This window comes from Homarus americanus, unplaced genomic scaffold (assembly GCF_018991925.1).
Source record: "Homarus americanus isolate GMGI-L3 unplaced genomic scaffold, GMGI_Hamer_2.0 scaffold56241, whole genome shotgun sequence".
Lineage (NCBI taxonomy): Eukaryota > Metazoa > Arthropoda > Malacostraca > Decapoda > Nephropidae > Homarus > Homarus americanus.
Window position 1 is genome coordinate 3,881,785 of NW_024740202.1, and position 22,500 is coordinate 3,904,284.

General features: G+C 36.0%; 1 protein-coding gene and 1 long non-coding RNA gene across 6 annotated transcripts in view; one reads left to right on the plus strand and one right to left on the minus strand.

The window, feature by feature from the left end:
* Positions 1 to 1,333: 1,333 nt before the first annotated feature.
* The window catches only part of LOC121875374, a 42,349-nt gene continuing 21,182 nt past the window's right edge, over positions 1,334 to 22,500 (plus strand). The window contains exon 1 of one of the 3 annotated variants that reach the window (XR_006090592.1): positions 1,334 to 1,871. This is a non-coding gene — a long non-coding RNA (uncharacterized LOC121875374). The remainder of the gene's footprint in view (positions 1,872 to 22,500) is intronic. The other 2 variants (XR_006090590.1, XR_006090591.1) reach the window with 2 other exon arrangements.
* The window catches only part of LOC121875372, a 131,376-nt gene continuing 128,950 nt past the window's right edge, over positions 20,075 to 22,500 (minus strand). For 2 of the 3 annotated variants that reach the window (XM_042379927.1, XM_042379926.1), the window contains exon 21: positions 20,076 to 22,500. This exon is cut by the window's right edge and continues 786 nt beyond it. In XM_042379927.1, coding sequence (XP_042235861.1) covers positions 22,111 to 22,500 — 390 coding nt within the window. In that variant the 3' untranslated portion in view covers positions 20,076 to 22,110. The other variant, XM_042379925.1, reaches the window with a different exon arrangement.

Below are 22,500 nucleotides of genomic sequence, written 5' to 3' on the forward strand. Positions count from 1 at the left end.
CTTCCCAGCACCAAGCTGCATTGTACAGCCAATACAACATGTATATAGAGAGCACATTGTGAGTTTCCTTTCTCCAACCCATCCTGAGTGTGAACCAAACATCTCATACCCCACACTACCAACTAACGTAATTAGAATTAATATAAATGATTGATAAAAACAGCCAGAGAACGTGTAGAGTGAAGGACTGGTCGCCAGCCATCAAATATGAGGACATAATTCTGACAGATTGATTATAAAGGAAACATAAGCATTGGAATAATAAAACTAAGACGTAAATGAGTGATGCATTAATAGGAGTTTATTATGTAAATCATGTGTTCTATTTATTAACAGCTTTTAATAGTACAGTGTTAGAATATTGAAAATTATGGTATTTTCATTATTATTAACATTACCATTATTTGAATCTGTCGCTAAGAATAACACTTTCGGGTGGAGCCCTTTAATTTACATATGGCGTCTCAGGAAGGTTTAAAAATACAGAATTTTGACTGATTTATTGATTTTTATTGGGAATTAATCACATGACAATAAAAATACATTATGGATACTAGAGTTGAGCACTTGGAGGATTTATAAGTACATTATACTTGAAAAGAGAAACAATTATTGGGTCTTATAAGGTCATTCAGATATCCCTCGTAACGATCTTCAAGAGTGAAGTGCTTCCCCATCTGGAGTACTGTCACCCCGTCTGGTCCCCGAGATATGCTAGGGAATGTCAGTTGGTTGAAAATGTTCAAAGTAGGGCCACCAGAGTGGTGCCTGCATTTCGGCACCTCAACTACCCTGAGAGATCGGAGCGCCTGAACTTGCCTAGCTTATACTACAGACGGACAAGGGGTGGACCTAATTGAGGTGTATAAACATCTCAAGGGGCACTACTCAGTCGAGTGTCCTTACTTGGAGCTGGCAGACGCTCGCCCCACACGGGGTCACAGCTCAAGATAGAAGAAGCCGCAGGTCCAGAAAACTGTGAGGGCAAACTTTTTCGGGGTGAGAGTTGTGAACTCTTGGAACAATCTACCAGAAAGTGTTGTGACGGCACCGAGTGTGAGCTCTTTCAATACCAGACTTGACCAACACTGGAGCGGGTTCAGATACATTCAGGAACCGGTGCATGTCCAGTACTTGCCAACAGTGCGTGACAGAGACGTGACCGATCGTCCAAGCGGCTAACGAGCCAATCATTGGTGAAGAGGATAAAAGAAAAGGAAAAGTAACAGAGACGTTACCGATCGCCCAAGCGGCTAACAAGCCGATCATTGGTGAAGAGGATAAAGGTAAAAAAGTAAAAGTAGACCGTCTGTTGGTATTTGTTGTGTATCCAGTACAGACATACACCCGGCACACCCTCGACGCTAGGTGTGTGAGTGTGTATGCATTTATAAAGGTGTTAAAAGTAGGAGTAGGGCAATAAGAATACCAAATAATTTCATATATATATATATATTTATGTATATATATATTTGTACATTATCAAACTTACCCGTTCAATACATCAGTAAAGGGCAACATACAAAACCTTGTCCGCTTCTCAAGTCTTCTAAAATGTCCCAACAAACAACAATAAAATCCAAAACAGACACATTATTAAAGTGACAAAGGTAAAGTAATTATTTTTTATTTTATTTTAGTTATTTTTTTTTACATTTTTGAAAGGCTCGGAACAAGGTCGATGGTAGTGTGACAGATTCAGCAATTAATAAGCCACGTGATTATGTTCAATATGGTTCATAATATTTATCTCAAGTTAACAACAGAACCATTTTGAGCATCATTGTTAGTTTAGGAGTCACTGGCAGCGTCACATGTGTAGACTGAATATCATGAGCGGCAGTCTTACATGGTGAATACCTATGGATCAAGTAAGGCACAATAATACCTTTTAGTGATGATGAGAGAGAGAGAAAATGAGTCAACAAAAGATATGACAATTGTGGAGGTGTGTGTACATTGTGTGATCACTAGTTGGAGAGTGAAGAGATTTATTGTGTAGTTATTCATTTCTTTTCGACTAAAGGATTACTCAGACTTGTAAGTTTTCAAGACTTTAAGTAGCTTAAGATGTTTTATGTGGCAGAAGTTTTTTATGAGACTGACAATACGTTTATACAGTACTCAGAAATAATATTGTGGAGGTTATGTCTATAGGATTTTTATTTTTTTCACTATTTTTTTTTCAATAAGAACATAGTGAATGAATTGGTATTATTATCTAATACCCTGAACTGCCTAGAATAATTTTCCTACAGAAATTAACTACAGTACTGTATATATTAATAACATTCAAGCCATGTTAATATTGGGACCAGTTAGATCTAAATATGTAAAGTTAGAACTAAATGTTGCAAGTGCTCTTCAGTACAAAAATAAGAATAAGATATTTTGTACAAGTAATTAAAGACAAGTGATTGGCATTAAAATAAACAATTGTACAAGACTGAACAGTAAAACACACTTCACTGTATGTAAGCAGCTGTTAAATCTTGTAGGAAATTCTGCATACTTACATCTAGCATGATTTTAGGAAAAGCCTGTTTCCAAAATGATGACTACCATACATATTGAGGTGTTTTTATCAACTTTCCATGAGCTGCTTGTTAATGAAGAGGTAATACACTGGACCTCATGATCTACCATAACATTAATTAAAACTGCATGCTGATGATGACAACAAAATGATGCATTGTTCCTGGACGTCCAATTTTATAACTTGAGTCAGGACAAAGGAGACTCAGGGGTAATGCCCACCAAGCCTATGGGTTCATTGATGGCCCGTGCTAAATAAATTATTGATACAATCCTTCTGCAGCAGCTCTAAGGAACCAGAAATACCACTGAAGGTTTAGTTGTGATGAGGCTTGACACCACCCTCCCCAGTAGCCTGCCCGACCTTACTTTCTATTGTTCACTGTCAGCCATGTTGAATTTCCATGACTAAGCATCAGCCCAGACAGCCTTCACAACGCACCCAATAGAAGGAAGGGATCCAAGTCTCCATGTCCAGATTGAGTCATACAATGTAATTTCCAGGATCTATCCATCATTTATGATCTTATGTCAGTCCAAGGAAACTTGTGTATCTGATGTTGGGTACAAGAAAAAAGAAAGAAAGGAAGCAAAAATTTTTTTTAGCTCCAAGTGCTACTGTTACCAGAAGGGGAAGCAACTCGAAAGTGAGAGTAAGGCACCAAGTATTAACCTTGCCTTCCCCACTGCTCAAACAATTCATGTATATTACTTTCTATCACAGAACTGACTTTTAAAAAGACATTCAGTGAGGTATCCCACAACAAGACTGGACAGCTGGTACACATTTTCTCAAGAAAATTTATAACCCTTTGACATCCCTGAAAACATAACACTGAATGCAGCCCAGTTGTGCAAGGCAGATATCTACCACAATACAGATTTTGGAAGCACCAATGTTTAGATCAATGAACCAAAGCCGTAAAGTGGAAAAAACCCTGCTATGAAAACCTTAACTAAGAGAGAGAGAGAGGAAACCAACTTCTTAATTTTTAGATTTGTAATCCCACCACAGTTGAGGAGAATAATCAAAACCAGAATCACATTCATAAAAAAAGAAAAGAACTGCAAGGCGCTAAGTTGTCCAACTGAATAAGGGCAAATGGCAAAACTATATCCTGTCACAAGAGCTTGTATCTCAACCATCCTCTATTGTCAAACTAAGGCCGTAAATAAAATGACTTTCACAAGCCAACTATTAACATAGAGCAAAGGTCCTCCAAAACACCAAAGAATGTAAAAAAACAAAAACAAGGTCAAAGGATGAAGAAACAAGTAATGATATCTAGGATCATTACAAAACTATAGAGCTAAATGAGATCTACAAAACCATTAAATAGACATAAGGCAAAGGAATTTTCTAAGGCTCTCATAAAAACTGCCCATATATCAACAAATAATTGATCTAACTCAGTTACATCAATTTAGAAGTGAAAATAAAAATCAATTAAAAGTCTAAAATAAACTTATGTAAATTTCTGGTACAGTAGGAAACAGATTCCCCAAGAGGTTAACCTTTGATAGATCTCTCATGAACCTTAAAAAACCGAGCAAACACTGACAAGATAATGTCCCCACTTGGACTGTCGAGCTACTAATCATCCTTTCCCTTAATGACACCAAGAAATGTTAATTTGCTCAGAGATGATAGTGGTACCTTTAACCAGTTTTGAGTCTGGAGCTTTACTGAGAAAATGAAGAGCTTGGAAAATGTCAAGCCCCCAAAGGGTCCTATAATGAAAGCTGCCACTGTTTATACGAGTTAAGAAAGAGAAAATTCCAAGTGACTTAAGACACAAAATCTTCTCTTTTTATGGTTCTCACAGCTGGTTCTCTAATAAGCACTCAGGAATTGGCGACTCGCAGTGTTGTGAGATACTACTGCCCACTTACTATGGCATTATGTACTGAAGTAATCTAGGACTCCTTGAAGTGACATAACAAAATCAACTTATTTGTACCATAAACAAATTCTTGTAGTAACCTTCCTATAACAAAATATGCAGGAAGAAACCAACAAATTACCTCATCTCATGTCCCACACTGACCTCCAACCCTCACTACAAAAGGAGGCTGCTAAACCTGGAGGCTTCCTCTCAAACTTCTGAGAGAAACTCCTAGAACCAAAGAGGGAGTAACAACTAGGCAGGAAGTAAAAACAAAAATCAGTTGGAAGGAGAAGTTCTTCATAAAATCGAACTTAACATTTTGTCAGCTAAGTCACAATGTCCTTTTAACAGAAAATACAATTATCTCCCTGGAACTCTCCAAAAGCTGGAATAGATTTTGAACCTTCCTGGAAATCTCTCTCCATTATGGCCGTGGGAACGAGTTTCCAAGGATAAACTCGAGCACATTTTTTTGGAAAAATGCAGAGAAAATCTCTCTAAACCTCTCTGTTCCGGGCATGGGAACAAATTTTCCAGGAGTTCCGAGAGATTGCATCATGCTCCAACTTAGGCCGTAAACTCTCACACTTCGTCCATATTCTGCTGCCATTGTACAAGGTTGAGCCCTCACTCACTGCTGTTTTTGTGTACAATTTGTGTTGTGCACTACTGTACATTACTGTACCAGTACTATCAGGACACAACCAGCAATAACCAGACATAAAGTGATTACAGTTATGAGTGGTCCCTCGGTTAACAAGCACAATCCGTTCTAGAAGGTTGCTCGTTAACCGAAAAACTCGTTAACCGAAACCATTGTATCAATGGGTTTTTGGGTAATTGGTTCCAGCTCACCGAAAATTGCCTAAATTCAACAAAAAAGGTAGAAAGGTACACTTACTTTGAGGTGTGTATGTAGAAGGCTCCTGGATGATGATGGGAATTAGAATGGGGGTGGAGGAGAAGGGAGAAGAGAAGGCATTGGGGTGGAAGAGAAGTCACCCCAGGGCACCATTTCACCCATAAAATTTTAGTTCTCTTGGTGTAATTCAAGATTATTTTCTTTAAATCAACACTGCACTGCATTATATATTGTCAATATGTAAAATAAACTTCAAAATGACCAATAATTTGCTTGTAAACACAGAAAAAAAGCATTTAGTTGAAGAGTCTCAAGCAAGATGTTACCTCCACTGAAAAGACAAAAAGACTGATGCCTGTATGGTGTGTTGGCAGGCTGGATGGCGTGCCACAAACTAGTGACCCTACCTTCAATTATGTTCAATAATTGTTAAAATGACTAAAAAATTTAATATTAAACTTTTAAAATTATTGAATAGTATAAACTTCTTGATATTTACTAAAAGGGTAAGGAATTTAAGCCCTAGAACCGATTACTGTATTGGCGGACTAATACTACAGCTGGTGGACCGCCAAATGCACGCTAAACCATGTGGAGGTCGGCTCGTAAGAAACTCGTTAATCGAGGGATTGCTCGTTAACCGAAGTTAAGAATCTTATGGATGGTAACTCTTTAACCGTTAACCGAGGGACCACTGTATACTGTATTGTACATTCAGCAGAGTGGACAGTGTATGCCTACTGTAGGCTAGTGTGTAGAGCTTTATGTATAGTATACAGTGTGTATACAATTCCTCCTTCATGGAGGGGAGGGAGAGTGATAGTAGATGGTACAGGACAAAGGCAGGCCATCATGTACATGTATTATCATATTACAAGCTCAAGATGACAACATCTGCTGAGGAGTACAGTATATACAGTACAATAGTAGTATATATATAAATATATATATATATATATATATTATTTTGTTTATTTACAATATATTGTACAGGTATGCATATACCTGTAGTGGTGTTTGTGTAAATAAACACAGCTCTGTGTCTGTCCACGCAAACTGAATAGTTTATACACTCGGAAAGCTTTCTCCAGCACCCAGAAACATTCTGAGGATGTGTAATAGTGTCTGTCTGTGCGAAATGCATAGTTTAGGCTCTTGGGAAAACTTACCCCAGTAACTGGAAAAATTCTGGGGATGTGGGATTTTTTCCGAGGATGAGAAATTTGTCTTGATACCCAGAAATCTCTCATTCCAGGAACGAGCTCTGCATCAATTATTCTGGCTAACAGGAATTACTGTATACCAGTAATCAATAATATAATAAGACAAACCAAAACTCAAGGCTAAAGCAAAAAATGGACATAATCAGGGTGGCTAACAAACTATAGCCAAGACCAACCAGCCACTGTCAGTTATACCAAATACTACTGTATAATAACTTAATGGAAAATACATCCACTAATTCACCCAAGTCCAGTTCTAATAGAGAAAAAAAAATCACCAATATCTTCATGAGTAGACAAATCATTTGCTGAGCAAGCAATATTTATCCAGTACGTATATTTACATTGCATTATAAACAACTCACTTGGCAATGAGGACAAAATAATAGGATTTGGAAAAAGTTTATGTATTCAAAGACAAGGTGAACCCCAAGTCTTTTCTTTGGAGTACTAGCAAGCATTTCATACGATGGACCAATAGTTGCAACACTTGATGAAGCTTAACCCAGGTTTGAGGTGAAGGCTCAAACTAATTATCACGGCACTTGCTACACCAAGTTAGCGTCTAGTGATTTTTAACTCCAAAACCAGTCAAAACTTTATTTTTCCCATTAAACAATCTCAGTAACAATGAACCCCCAGAGGGATTTTCCTATACGTATTGTATTTCATTGTGAAGCATAAAAAAGTATGCTTTAACCAGAGTAGATAGTACACACTGGCTTGTACCCTCCAGTGAGACATCCAATCATACCGGTATCTGTTTTTGAATGGAGACAGTTGGGCTAATGCTTGATCCTAGAAATTCACTGTCTGACAAAAATAATGGAAGGTACAGTTCAACAGACTACAGTGACCTCAAGACTTCTCAACCCTCAGTGGTAACTGATTTCTCAAACATCTTTTAATGGCTAAAGTTGTTACAGGAGGGTTGTATTAAGTGTCTAATTAGTGTTGGTGCCAATTTCTATGGTTAACCTTGGTTATGAACCTGTAGGCATGGTAGGCATCATATACAAGTATCTTTGGATTAAGGCGAGGTTATAACACATATGTGGGACAGTAAATAATACAATAATAATGTATATTATACTCTCAAGTTCAAAGCACATGATAATTTCCATAAATATCAGCAATATATAAGTTTACATATTTCAGTCTCCATGTTCCTAAATGAATACAATATACTGTACAGTATTGTGTTTCAAGTACTGTAACTTATCAATGCATGAAAAAAATGTGAAACATGATAGTAGACTAAGAGGTGACACACTGAGGGTAAAGATGATGTAAGTGATCCCTCGGTTAACGAGTGCCTTGGTTAACGAGATTTCGGTTAACGAATTACTTTCCATAAGATTCTTAACTTCGGTTAACGAGCAATCCCTCGATTAACGAGGTTTTAACGAGCGCCCCTCCACATGTTTTCGCTTGCATTTGGCAGTCCACCAGCTGTAGTATTAGTCCGCCAATACAGTAATTGGTTCTAGGGCTTAAATTCCTTACTATTTTAGTAAATATCAAGAATGTACTATTCAATAATTTTAAAAGTTTTATATTAAATTTTTTAGTCATTTTAACAATTATTGAACATAATTGAAGTATAGGAAGCTATTTTTTTGCACACCAAACAGCCTGTCAACACACCATACAGGCGTCAGTCTCTGTCTTTTCAGTGGAGGTAACATCTTGCTTGAGATTCTCTTCAACTAAATGCTTTTTTTCTGTGTTTCCAAGCAAATTATTGGTCAATTTGAAATTTATTTTACATATTGACAATATATAATGCAGTGCAATGTTGATTTAAAGAAAATAATCTTGAATTACACCAAGAGAACTAAAATTTTATGAGTGAAATGGCACCATGGGGTGACTTCTCTTCCACCCCAATGCCTTCTCTTCTCCCTTCTCCTCCACCCCATTCTAATTCCCATCATCATCATCCAGGAGCCTTCTACATACACACCTTAAAGTAAGTGTACTTTACTACCTTTTTTGTTAATTTTAGGCAATTTTCGGTGAGCTGGAACCAATTACCCAAAAACCCATTGAAACAATGGTTTCGGTTAACGAGTTTTTTGGATAACGAGCAACCTTCTGGAATGAATTGTGCTCGTTAACCGAGGGACCACTGTACAGTCAAACTTACTGTACTTGTTTGTCAAACAGTATTTATGGTAATTATAATGACAACTCAAATGCATGTAAAAAGATATTTATCTGTGCATCCATAGTGTAAATTCTCTTCTGTAGAAAGTTTTAAGAAAATTATTAGTGTTTTGGACTAAGTTTATACAAGAAAACTCTGATTTGAATCTTAAAGATGCACACAAAGTATGGATGTGTTCATTAGCATGTAGTGCAATATTGCATGGTATACCTTGGGCACATGAGTCTGTATGAATTATCCAACAAACTGGAATTAATATGAAAGAACATTCAGTATATAATGTCAGAAGGTATGGTGTGTATAAATTTCACATGATTTCTGGTAACATTGTTTGATACAGAGTTGGCAAAAATAGGTGAGGACCAACTCCTGTTCAGAAGAAAACAAGTAAAAAATGTGATGGTGCACAGTACCTCACAGTGTCCAGAGGAAAACAGTTTTAATTACAGTTGTATTAATTTCAAAATCTTTGTGCAATTAGGTATACAAGATTTTGCATGGACTACTTGTCTTACTGAGAAAAAATTAAGTATCAAATTCATAGATGTACAGTCAACAAAAAAATTTCACCACCTTTATGGTGTTATACAATATGACACACTGAACCAAGAATAGTGAACAACACCCATTTATGCAGGTATTCCTGTTAATTTTTCAGTATTAACTATAGTATGTGTAGTATGTGATAAAAAATACATCATACTGGATATACAATGCATCACACAACCAGATATACCAACCTTACCAAATTAACATGGCCTCAGTCGGTGATCAGACCAAAGGGTGCAGAATTTTTTTTTGCTGACTGTTCACAAATACAAGTCACAAGGTATGTTTACGAGTTCTCAGCAATAAACTTGCGAACATCTACTAGAAATTAGGTTGACAACATTTTTCATATGTTAAATGTGTAATTATTTGTCTGTCAACCCTCCACAGTTTCCGCTTGTCATAAATTGGGACTAAAATTAAGCAGGGATGGTTAGGGTTGTGGAACATGCCTCTAGTAATGGTTCCCCATGCAAAGTCCATACAAAATTCCACTCAACAAAATGCACTGTCTCTTCCTTTCTTTTCTCATGTTCCTTGAATCACTTTGTAAGTTATTAGTTTGCATATGCAGTACAGTATATACAGTATACTGCATTTAATGAGAAAAATAAGGTAATAATATTGATAGAGTTACTGGGATGTAGAGACCAGTACCATACTATAACATGAAAAGAACTGTCCTGTACAGTATATGAATACAAATTTATTTTTGAACAGAATGTAGAGTTTTGGAGCTGATTTAGTAATTTTGTTAAGGAGAATACAGGCATCCCCTGGGGCATGGAAGGGTTCCATTCCTGAAAATGTGTTCATAATGTGAAATTCAATAATGCAGGACCATTTTTCCCATAACTGTATATAATTTGAGATATGTTCCCAAGGAAATTTTTTTAGGCTCAAAAGTGTAATACTGTACAGTACAAGCACATATACAGTATGAATGAAAACAAACAGTTTTAAATGCATAAAATCATTCATTCATGATGTAACATGACAATAAATGCACACACTACTTGAATTTAACTCACCAGAAACAATGTTGAGTGCTGCTTGAGGTGAGGCAGTGTGATCAGAGTTACCGTGAGTTACCTCCTTAAAACATCCAATTTAATGTCCAATATAATTCCTTTATGGAATCTTTTAACATGACTGCTTTCATTTGAACCTGATGGCTTTTTCCACTCATCTTGAAAAATGGTACACAATAACACAGACCGAAAGGTGAACACAAACTGGGGAATGAATTCAAACTGAGCAGCGTCATTGTTGTTGTGGTGAGCAGATTTTTTTGGCCGTATCCCAAATTTTTTGGGTCATAATTTAAAAATTCCATACCAAAAGTGCGAATTTCTGTAACCTGGGTTTCGTAACACAGGGGATGCCTGTATAGTACCAGAAATACTACCAAGGAAAAACTTGGGTACTCTATGTAAAGGTTCAGCAACATCCAAAAAATGCACTGCATATACTGTACAGCATTAGGAATTTTCTGGATTCTGGAAACTGTCCCAGGAAAATTAACTTCAATAAAATTAAACATAAATACAAGAACTGTAGATTATTACTATCTATCTGCCATGTTTTCTGTAATGTATCAAAGACAAATTTAGGTAATTTGTGTAACACACTATTGTATACAGTATACAGTACAGTACTTAAAAAAATAACTTGTGAAACCCTCTTTGTTAATTGGTATGTGAGACCATATTCCAAGTGAGCTGTCAATAAGCCTTGCTGCTGTAGCACCTGTCTTAATTCTCAAAGGAAGACATTACAGTAGTATCTCAGAGGTAGATTCTGGATTGGAGGTTGGGGGAGGAGGGCAATTTTCTTTTACAGCAGTGGGTTGAATGAAGGGAATTAGGCTGAGGTTCAGGGGCATTGTATATTCCTATTAGTGTGAGAGTATAAAGAATCCCAGATGAACAAAATAAGTCAATATAACAGAACTTCCTGTAAAGGAAAATTAAGCATGGACAAGGAATTTGAAGAGCCTGTGCCTTAGAAACCCCCTAATATCCATCACTGCAACTGATGACTTCCCCAGAGAGGCTAACTGGACCCCTGGTTCCACAGCAGACATCATGATCTGTGAGGGATTGTTTATTTGGGATTGCTCTAACTTCCACTTAAAGGATATTAACTTTTATGAATTTCCTGGAGAAAATTCATATATTATTTTGAATCATGAGCTAAAGTGGATTTAATTGTGATCTAACATTATTTTTATAATCATGAAATTTCACGAAGTGCTTAATGGAACATCTTATGGGTCATGCTAAATTTTTTGTTGCAGCAACAAAAATGGATTAAGCTTGTCAAATCCTCTAAATGTCTGAGAAAACACGAGATATTACTCACACAGGCTGTCCTCCACATGAACTTTTAATTTGTATTGAGGTAAAGGAATGACCTTTGAACCACTAGATTGGAAAGGAATTTCTTAGCTATTAGCTCCCATAGATCCAAAAGTCCCAATAATCAATGTTGCAAGGCTAATTGGCAGTTGCCATGAAAGATACAGTACAGTATTTAAAACATTAGTTCAGTCACAAAATAGTAAATACAATGCCAAGAAAATGTTTTATCCTGAGCAAATATGACAAGGATAAACATTATTTCAAAATATATGTACATGTAATGCAGTACGGTACACTATTTTATCCAAACAATATAAAATGCAAAGTTATACTTTCTTCAGTAAGAAACTATTAAAGTTATTACAGTAAACTTAAGATAACAAGATGTCAGGAGGTGCAGTAATTTGACAAAATGAAGCAAACAGTATAATTATTTGAAGCAGTTTTTATAAAACTCATGTTTATTGTTTTGCCCTGTTGTTTAGGGTATGTATATTATACATCACTCACATACTGTACTTACTGCCCTTTAAGAAACAAAATATTTCATCACCTTGATAAAAAAAAAAATATGAGTACCATAATGATAACAGCGAATCACATTGATGCTGATAATGATACACGTTAAATCTCATCCCTTCAGTTTGGAACTGATCTGACATGTTTAAACATTCTACATGTTTATTGTATGTTACTGAGTCTATTAAGTCATCAAGGTACTGTACAAATTTTCCAGTTATTCTAGCCATGCATCTTCTTAATGTAAAAAAAAAAAAAAAATCTTACCTGATGAAACAAAAAGCTTATACGTAGTAAATCATTTATGTAATTCGGCAAATGAATAAGTAACACTTGGATTCATCAACAGTAAGCTGAAATTCAGTCTGTTTGAATACCTTCTCCATAGTCATTACCTGATTCCCCTCGTATCCATCAATCCAAAGAATAAGTCATCAATATAATACACTATTTGCAAAGTCATAACAGGATAAGTATGGAAAATGCTTTAATAATACAGGTAATGCATTTCCTTAAGACAACATTCTTATTGTCCAGTATCTGGTTAATGAGAAATCATTTATCCAATATATTTGTAATACTGTACATGTATATGATGGCTATATTATAGGTTTACTAAATCTAGCCACAATACACAATATTAACCATGAAATACAGTACAGTACTGTACAGTATAATGTTTCAATAGTCTCCCCCTAACTCCTATTTCCAATTTTCTTCTCCCATAGTTTCCCCTAATCTCTTTTAGTTATTTTAACTGTTGTGAGACCTCTGTTTATGCTCTTATTCTTTCTTTTATAGCCGATGCATAAGTTGAATGCCCTTTGGATGAAAACCAAGTTTGTATTTAAAATCTGATATATTTGAATAATTATTTGTGTTTGTACAGACTACAATAGTTGGGATTTTTTTTAAAGAGGCAACAAATCCCTGCCATCCTCCATACAGTGGTATTTGACAACATTCCCCTTGTCTGAATGAATACACATCTCCATCTATGTATAATCAAACCTCTTTTAACCCTTACCTGGTGGCTAACAATTTCCCCCTTCACCCCCTTATGTGCAAAAATGAAATGCAAGGAATGCAAAACATTCAGTGATGGTGGCCATTGACCTTTTAGCAAACTTCCACTGAATGATGGCTGCTGTTATAGGTTTAATCAAACTTCTCAGCTCCTTAGTTCTTGTGAAGTAGCAAAAGCTATTCTACTTCCTACTACAGTATCATCTGATTAAAACTAAAGTGTTTATGTGAAAGGAAGCCCTAAATAAAAGTTTCATCTCACAAATCATTGGTTTAGCAGTAATGAATTGGTGAACAACAGTAATGAATTAGTGAACAACAGTTTATCAATCATTTAAGATGTCCTTAGGAGTGATGGGGTACCTAACCATCCTGACATGTGAATGAACTTATATACAGTGATTAAAGCTTAGTAGACTAAGTAGCAATTATTCAGCAGCCTAGTTCATCCAAGACTTAGTTAATGTTTACACAGACATCAAGACTTTAGTGTCTCAAGAAGTGGACGGAAGAGAGTGATTCATGTGAAAGTTAGCCATGACAGGTGGTGTGATCCCCTACAACAGCTCATGTAATCCCCTCTGGACTGGTGAATGTTAGCATTGGTGAATATGTAAGCCGTAGAAAACAGCAGTGGAGGTAGAACAAATTTGGAATTATTGTGAAGTATTGTACACTGGGACTCTTTAAAAAATTTAATGGGTCCTAATCAAGTACGAGTTCGTCACTTTCCCAGATAGAATTCTTATTGCATTTAAGAATCAATCTCATTATTCTATGTCCACCTAAATAAATTCATCATGATCATCTATGGTAGCATCAAAGACAGGGAAGAGTTTCATATGAGCTTTTAACAACAATATACAACTATGAGATTTTACGAACACTTTCTCCCGAGGGATAAAACAAAACAAAACTGGTACTTTTTCATTATCTACAGATTTAGGTGCTTGATCCAGGGTTATCAGATACAATGGCTCAAACATTGGGTAATGATGGAAAAACAAGTGGGAAAAATGCTTGCGCGTTAGACCGTAGATGTACAATGAAAGACAAAAGTCGTGTCGTGAAATTTGGTGAAAACATGTCGCAGGGCTAAACTTTTGCTGTGCTCCGCCTTGTGGTAGGGGACTCTCATAATGTTTCACGAGTTATATTTAACCTTCGGACAAAACTGCGACACGACTTTTGTCTTTGATTGTACACTGCACGATTGATCGATGTGAACTGACGGTGACCGACATGTGTGACACTTATAGTACTTGTTTACAATGAGGCGGAAGGTCAGCGATCCCATCCGATGGTGACATAAGCGTCATATATATTCATAAGTGTCTATAAACCAAAATTTTGCCAAGTACAGGTATATTACGAAAATTGTAATACAGTACTGTACAATATACTGTATATACAGTACAGTAGTGTATTGTAATATTTCAAATTGTCTCATATTATGAAATTTTTACCATCTACAGTATATGATGAAATTTGTAATACAGTATATGTTTCGTAGCATAAAATATTACAAATTATGAGTGCCTTCAAATTAAAGAAGTATGAATGATGTTTTTTTTACTGTACATTAAAATACAGTATTTCTGATTATTGTAGCCCGTGTTATGGAATATCAGTATTGTACTGTAATGTTTTATGACGTCAAGTGTGTATAACATTTGATTTATGGTGTATGGGATCCAAGGTAATTCTAAGGCTGGGCTGTATGCCTGAGTGTCTTCAGTCCATTATTATATTATAATCATTGCATTCACCAAAATTTTCATTGAAAACATGTTTTGGGGAAGTTTTGTTTTTGTAGGAATATATGTTTTCTTTTTTAATGGGAGTCTATGGGGAAATGTGCTTCGATTATTGACAAATCAATTTACGAAAGGTTTTTCAGACAAGAAACTCTTTTGGAAACCATTGTCTGCCTGTACTGAACTTGTTAGTGAAAAATGGATAAGGAAAAGGTGGAACATAATTTGCTTTGGTACCAAGTTAAAATGCATATTCCCATTGCTACCCGTTTCAATAGGAGTTAATAGTTTATTATTTGTTATTTTTTAAATTACCTGGTATTTTAAAATGAGTATATGTTCAAGGAATACCTGTACTGTACTGTATTTAGTGAATCAGTGGGATTCAACCCTCTCCTTTTCTTTGAAATTTCTGTTCAGCCATGAAAGAAAAAGCTAGGCTAGGCTTACCCTATTCCAACAATTTAGCTTATCGATAGGCTAATTCTTTCAAAAACACATACCTACAGTAGCTTACAGACATTTGCTTTATCTTAACCCCCTGCCTTGTATCCCTGCAAACATCTTCTAACATAGCTTATAACATAGTACTGTTCTTTAAAAACTTTTAGAGGTGTATAGATGAAAAATGAGTAGTCACAAACTTATGGTTCTCGAAGCAAGTAGCAGCTGTGACTGGCACTGCTGTTTTCATTAGCCTATAATTTAGGCCAGCCAAACAAAATTTTACGAATCTGTACACGACAATCTTTGTCTTTGAAAGGGAAGTAACTATTTTACAGATTGGACAATACCAAATGTAGTATTTATATAAAGAGTAAAGTACTGTACAGTACAGTACTGTACTGTATTTACTGTATAATGAATATAATAAGAGTGTAAGAGGACTTATACTGTACAGGTTATGGAGGGACAGAGTGAGTGAAGTCCAACAGGTAACATATGTGGCTGCTGCCAAATGTTGGAGGAGGTAATGTTAATAGTATTCCTTATAAACTAGAATGTGTCATGTACAAAAATATAAATAAGGAGAAGTGAATGGCCATGTAAGTGGAAGCTACCTAAGATACTGTAATAGACTGCAGGTGTAGGTTTGCCATTAGCCTAGCCTTTTTAAACATAAATTAATACAAACTATACGATCCGGCCGGATTTCTTCAACTATCTGCCTGAATAGTGAAATTTACTATCTAGTGCATCCTTAGAGTTGACCATATTAAAGATGGAGGAAATGTGAAGCATACCTTTAATTGATGGTTAAGTCACTGAATGCAAAATGTAAATCAACAACGTGAGAAGGTTGAGCCAAGCAACATCTCATCCAGTCCATGTACACTTGATGTTGACAAAGTTCGAGACTTGTCCTGTAAATAATAACCAATGTACATTTTTATATTACACATTTTGATATAAAAGCTATAATATTTATATAAATTTTGAATATTCAGAACAAATAGTATATCACATCTACAGTATTTGTTTAACAATAAACATGAAATGATGCATAAAACCTTTAAGTGAAGTGCAGTACAATGTGTGTGTGTGTGTGTGTTGAAATGCATAGATAGAGGATTCAACTAAGCTAAAATACATCACAAAACCATTATTTGAAACATGTATGCAAGTATTTTGGTGGTAGTGAATGTTCATCTGGTATTCCCATACAGTACAAATAACTCTGGTAATATTCATCCAGTTCTTTTACAGATTATTATCACAAAATAGATCTAAGAATATTTACTGAACTTTGAGATATGATACATCAACTACAGGGTACTGTATATCAATCAGTTAGAAATTTACATATGTAATATTCATTAGCATAACCAAAATGTTAGTAGGTCTAGTAAGTTTTTGGTTATGTCAGTGAACATTATAACTGTATATTTTTAACTGATGTATCACAATATGGTAAAGTTAAATAACTATTCATACATCTATTTTGCAATTCTGTACTTGTATGTCCAAGAGTGCTGGATGACTATCACTTGAGAGTTATTTGTCTGAAACCAAATAAACATCCACTGACAGTTTTGTTGGTTTTATATATACAATATACAGTAATCTCTCCCTTAACCAGATTAATTGGTGTCTGGTCAGCCTAGTTAACAGAGAATTCTGGTTATTTGTGAACCCTCCTTTAGCCAGACAAAATTATCACTAAACTGGATACTGTACTGTACTGTACTCAAATAATTTTCTGGATTATAATTATGCAGCAGTCTAAAATTAAACCCAAAACATAGGAAATTAAGAAAAATAATGTGAGTTGAAAGATATATAAAAGGAAAAATAAAGAAGTGAAGTGCTTTATACAGTTATGAAGGTGAAGAGAGAAAATAAAAATAAGTGGAGTGGATGATAAAGGAGAAAGTAAAGAAAGAAGAGGGGAAGTTAAATACATAATGGGTTTTACTCACCATCAGAACTTGTACAGCCAGTCTTTGCTGCCAATACTAAAATCAGCCTTCCCCATTAGTGTTGAAAACCTTTGAGTGACATTATATGTAATACAACTACTGTATTAGCTTGCTGCTGTTTGTATTAATCATAGAATGCAACATCCACTTTTTAAACTTAAGAGTACCAAGTCTGGTTATACTTGAGCTCTCTTGCAGCAGTTATCCTTGCATAGGATTTAATGAATGCTAACTCAACTTTCCATTACTATTTTACATCTTCCCACTTCATATTCCTCCATTTGGTCTCTCATGGGAATTAATTAAAGTATTTCTAGATTTTCTTCTATTGTATGTCAACTGCTTTTTCCCTCGACTTTCCTCCCTAAAGGTTTGGCTGGCACTTGAGGCATTATTCAATAATTACTTCACGCACAGAAAAAGAGAATAAAATGTCACGTCCACACCAGAGTTGGTGATCATAATACATGTAGTAATAGGAAATAAATGGGCTTGGGCATGGGTGACAACACCGAGCCATAAAGGAGAGAGGGGGAGGAGCCAATCACAGCATGCGCTGGGGAATTTTGTGAAGAACCAATTAATGTACTGCCTGCTTCAAAGCACAAGAAAATCCACATGTATCAGGATATATACAGACACAGTTTAGGATCATTATAGTTGAATAGACTTTCTTGTAACTGTAAACATTGGAACACCTTGGGTTCTCCCAAATCTGGTACAGTAATTGTATTTTATATTTTCATTTCTATTGAAGTCCGGTTAAGGGAAAGATGACTATACATTGTGTGCATAAACGGGTAAATACTGTACATCCATTCACTCTAACAGTTTTCACATTCCTATACAGGTATTCCTTCAACACCCACCTCTTCTATCATTCACATGCTGTGTTGCTTCTTGAATATCCATCCTTTTTAATTCTAGTTTCTTTCACCCCATTCTTCCATCTCCTTTTTTATCTTCACCTTCCCATTGTAGCATTTTATGAGATTTTCTTCACTTCCATTGATTCCTGGCACTCCACATTTCTTAACGATCCCCCTATAATACATGTAGCAACCCCCTATTTACGATCGTCCATTTCACGATAATCCGAGTTCACGTTAATTAGGTTTTAACTCCCTATTGTTATTTACATTAGACAAAATCCACGTTAGCGATAGTTATCATCAAACTAAACTCGCTGATGTGTATTGTAAACACTGGGGAAATTTATCTTTCGCTTCACTTGTGAAATCCAAGATGGCTATGTGCATAAACTGCTTTTCCACCCTCCGTGCAGTTCACCTATCTTCACGCCGTCTCATGGCCATCATGTGAACTACAATCCCGCGCTTTGTTTCAACATGATCGCATCTGCCCTTGCTCATGTTACAAACATATTCGTTATTAATCATTGCGTAACCTTGTGATCTCTGTAATACTTTGCCATTATTGGCGAGAGTAAAACATTATCATTCAGATTTTGCTCTGTTTTAGTCACTGTGAAATGATCAGTGTACAGTAACATTGTAACTTTGAAAATGGCTAGCAAGTGTCCTGCCGACTCTCCTGCCTCTGGGAAAGGCAAGGCTTCAAGGAAGATTGTGTCTCTGGGGATAAAGTTAGACATTGTTGAGTGACAGGCTTGTTTTTATTAATGTGGTGAGCGGTTATTTTTATATTTTTGCATTTACTGTACTTAATTAGGTTTCGGATCATTTTTATGAGTTACATGTCTGTGTTGGACAAGCCAGGAATGTACTCCAGTGAAAACCATGTTAAAAGGATCCTGATTTACATTAGGGTTTTCAGGAAAACAACCCTATCGTAAATAAAGGGATACCTGTACCCTATTATCAACTTTTACTTATACCTTTATCCTCTTCACCACTGATTGGCTAGTTAGCCGCTTGGGCGATCGGTCACGTCTCTGTTACGCACTGTTGGCAAGCACTGGACATGCACCGGTTCCTGAATGTACCTGAACCTGCTCCAGTGTTGGTCAAGTCTTGTCTTGAAAGAGCTCACACTCGGTGCCGCCACAACACTTTCTGGTAGATTGTTCCAAGAGTTCACAACTCTCACTCCGAAAAAGTTTGCCCTCACAGTTTACTGGACCTGCGGCTTCTTCAATCTTGAGCTGTGACCCCTTGTGGGGCGAGCGTCTGCCAGCTCCAAGTATGGACACTCGACTGAGTAGTGCCCCTTGAGATGTTTATACACCTCAATTAGGTCTTGGATTTAAATGCTCCATTTCTATCAATCTCACTAATAGTTTTACAGTTATATTGGTCCTCCCAGAACCCCCTTCCCATTTCCTGGTGAAAATACAGAACACTCATTAAAACCCACCTTTCTCTCTCTGCTTTTAATGTGATCCATAATATTCTGGGTTTAATCCCAGTTCATCACTCATCATGGTTCACCCTTACTCAGACACTCTTGACTTAACCACTCATCTTTAACTCACTCTTCCTTTGCCTTTTAGCAACAGCTTCACAAAAGACATCCAGGTTCCTTTCAGACATCATATTGTCATCCAATCTGTCCCTACCAGTCTGATTAAATCCAAGTTTATTCAAACATCCTATTATTTGCTTATATTCCTGATCACCTACAGAAGGGATATATATATATATATATATATATATATATATATATATATATATATATATATATATATATATATATATATATATATATATATATATATATATATATATATATATATATATATATATATATACAGTATAATATTTGTGTACTGTACATACATATTTATGCATTTGTGTATATGTATAGTGCAAGATGCAAATTATCCAAATGTCTGCATTAGTGCCTGTGTGTGCCTGTGTGTGTGTGTGTGTGTGTGTGTGTGTGTGTGTGTGTGTGTGTGTGTACTGTGCAGGTAAAGTATACAGTATTGTATTCAATATTTGTGTGTGAAGGCAAACATTTATTATATGTGAACAACTACGTTATACCTAAGAGCATGTGTGCATATCTATCTACAGTACATGTACAGTGTGTGTGTGTGGATGTGTGTATAGATATGTGCACATATGCAGACACACACAAACACACATGTACATACAATACACTGAACGCAAGTGCAAGAAATTTTAAAAAATAAGTAGGATGAAACGGGTTTTATTAAAGTTTGCATTACAAAAATATGCATATGAATTAATGGCCACTTAGATCATAACAAAGGTATTTGAATACACAGGTGTCAATCTATAAAAGAAATTTATGCAATGTTGTAATTATTATTTATGAATGCATGCATGTTACTTTTAGAAAATTAATCGTGGATAAGTTGGGCTATATAATGATTCTGTGAGTCATATTTACAGTATATGCAGTTATTTACAGTATGTATGAATACGTGTGTATGAATGTGCGCATGCTAACTTGCATGCACATATATGTACGTAAGTGTAATGATGCATGATTCTTTACAATTAACTTTCAATGTTACCAAATCCATATAATGCATCAACTTGGTTGTAATATATCATAGGTAACAAGATACCAACAGGAGAGATTTTGACGAGTCTATGAAAAGTTTAACATTTGACCTATATAAGTTAAATTGCTTACAAATGTTAAGCTATTAGCTTCAGCATACAGGTTTTACCACTTAAGGTGCATGTATAATATAAGCATCATGTAGTAAAATGAACTAGGAAGAACTAGAATCTTGGACACTGTCAAAATGTTTCTAATAAGGATGAGAATGTATTAAATAACATGCTAGATTTACAGGTGATACATAGGATTGTTGTCTTGTTGCCCGAGCCTTTCTCTTTCAGTTCATTTGTATTCAGTCTTTATAATATGGTATGTGAATATAGACTTGTAATAATATAATGCAAGCTTAGAAGTGCGAAATATTAGGAAGCTAATGTGGCTGGCACAGTTGTAGGCTAGATAATCGTTTAAAGGCAGGCACAACTGGTCTTATTAATTTTAAATATTTCCTTTCACTGGGATCAGTTTCATTTGTTTCTTGTGGCCACATTATGTACAATGAGGATAGTTTTTGGCCACATAAAGAAATAAGTAGAAAACAGTGTTGTGTTAACTAATGGCACCAGTGTGGATCCATATTCACTTACAGATATCTACTAATTTCCCCTTTAAATACAACAATATTTTGGATGAGGGTTAATTAAATATTCATACTACTGTTATTCTTGTTAAAAACTTTAGAACCAGGAAACAAAATTTGTCACTGACTGTTCATTGTCAGTCACAGGAAAATATTTTTTTATATTTCCCTAAACTGTTCTGTTATGGAAGAATGAAAATATCACAACGAAGTCCTGGGGATTTTCAAAGCTGTGCCCCAATTTAGAGCAATCCAATGCTGTGCTTTTCCAAGCCAATGTTAAGCCAATGTTCAGAGTTCCACCCTTATGTCTGTACTTGAATATGTCTGACCTGTTTCCAAAAAACGATAATCTACCTAAGCACACAGCTGCATGCAAGCAGCATTATCATTATTATAACTAGCAACAGCATTCTCCTAACTGCTGCTGCTGGTTAAGTGAAAATATGACAAAATATAATTCCATGGTGTCTGTCTTGTTTGAGACAAGTTTGAATTCTGGGATCAAAGACATAGAAAGATGCATTGATAAAAGTGCTTTGTTACTTTTAGTCCAGTAGACTGATATTCATCACAAAACATTGTCACGATTACTTTGTAGCAGTAGCAAGAGACAGGCATGCTTATACTGCTATTGCTTTCTGTTGTTTATTACTCAGAATGAATGGCCAGGTGACCATTGTATTGCTGCAGTGGCGTTACCTATATGGCTTTAAGAGAGGAGCTCCCTCTTTATGTGAGCTTTGGTTGTTGCCAGAACCACGCCCCCGAATGGCTGCAACAGAACGTTGCAATGAAGCTAGCATGGCTGACACTGTAGGTGGACCACTCTCACCCCCAGGACCGCGCTCCCTCAACGGCCCGGGGGAAGCAAGAGTGGCCTCTTTCAGGGGAGCCGGGGGAGCAGTCCCAGGGGGCGGGGAACACACACTCATTGAACGCCGATTGGCCAAGGATCGATTAGATCTATTGCTTATTGGTATCCGATCTGTGTTATATGAGGCAAGATGCTCATCACATAAGGATCGCTGGCGGGAGAGCCTGCGCTTGCGATCTGTAGTATATACCAAGCGGTCCAATAGGAACTG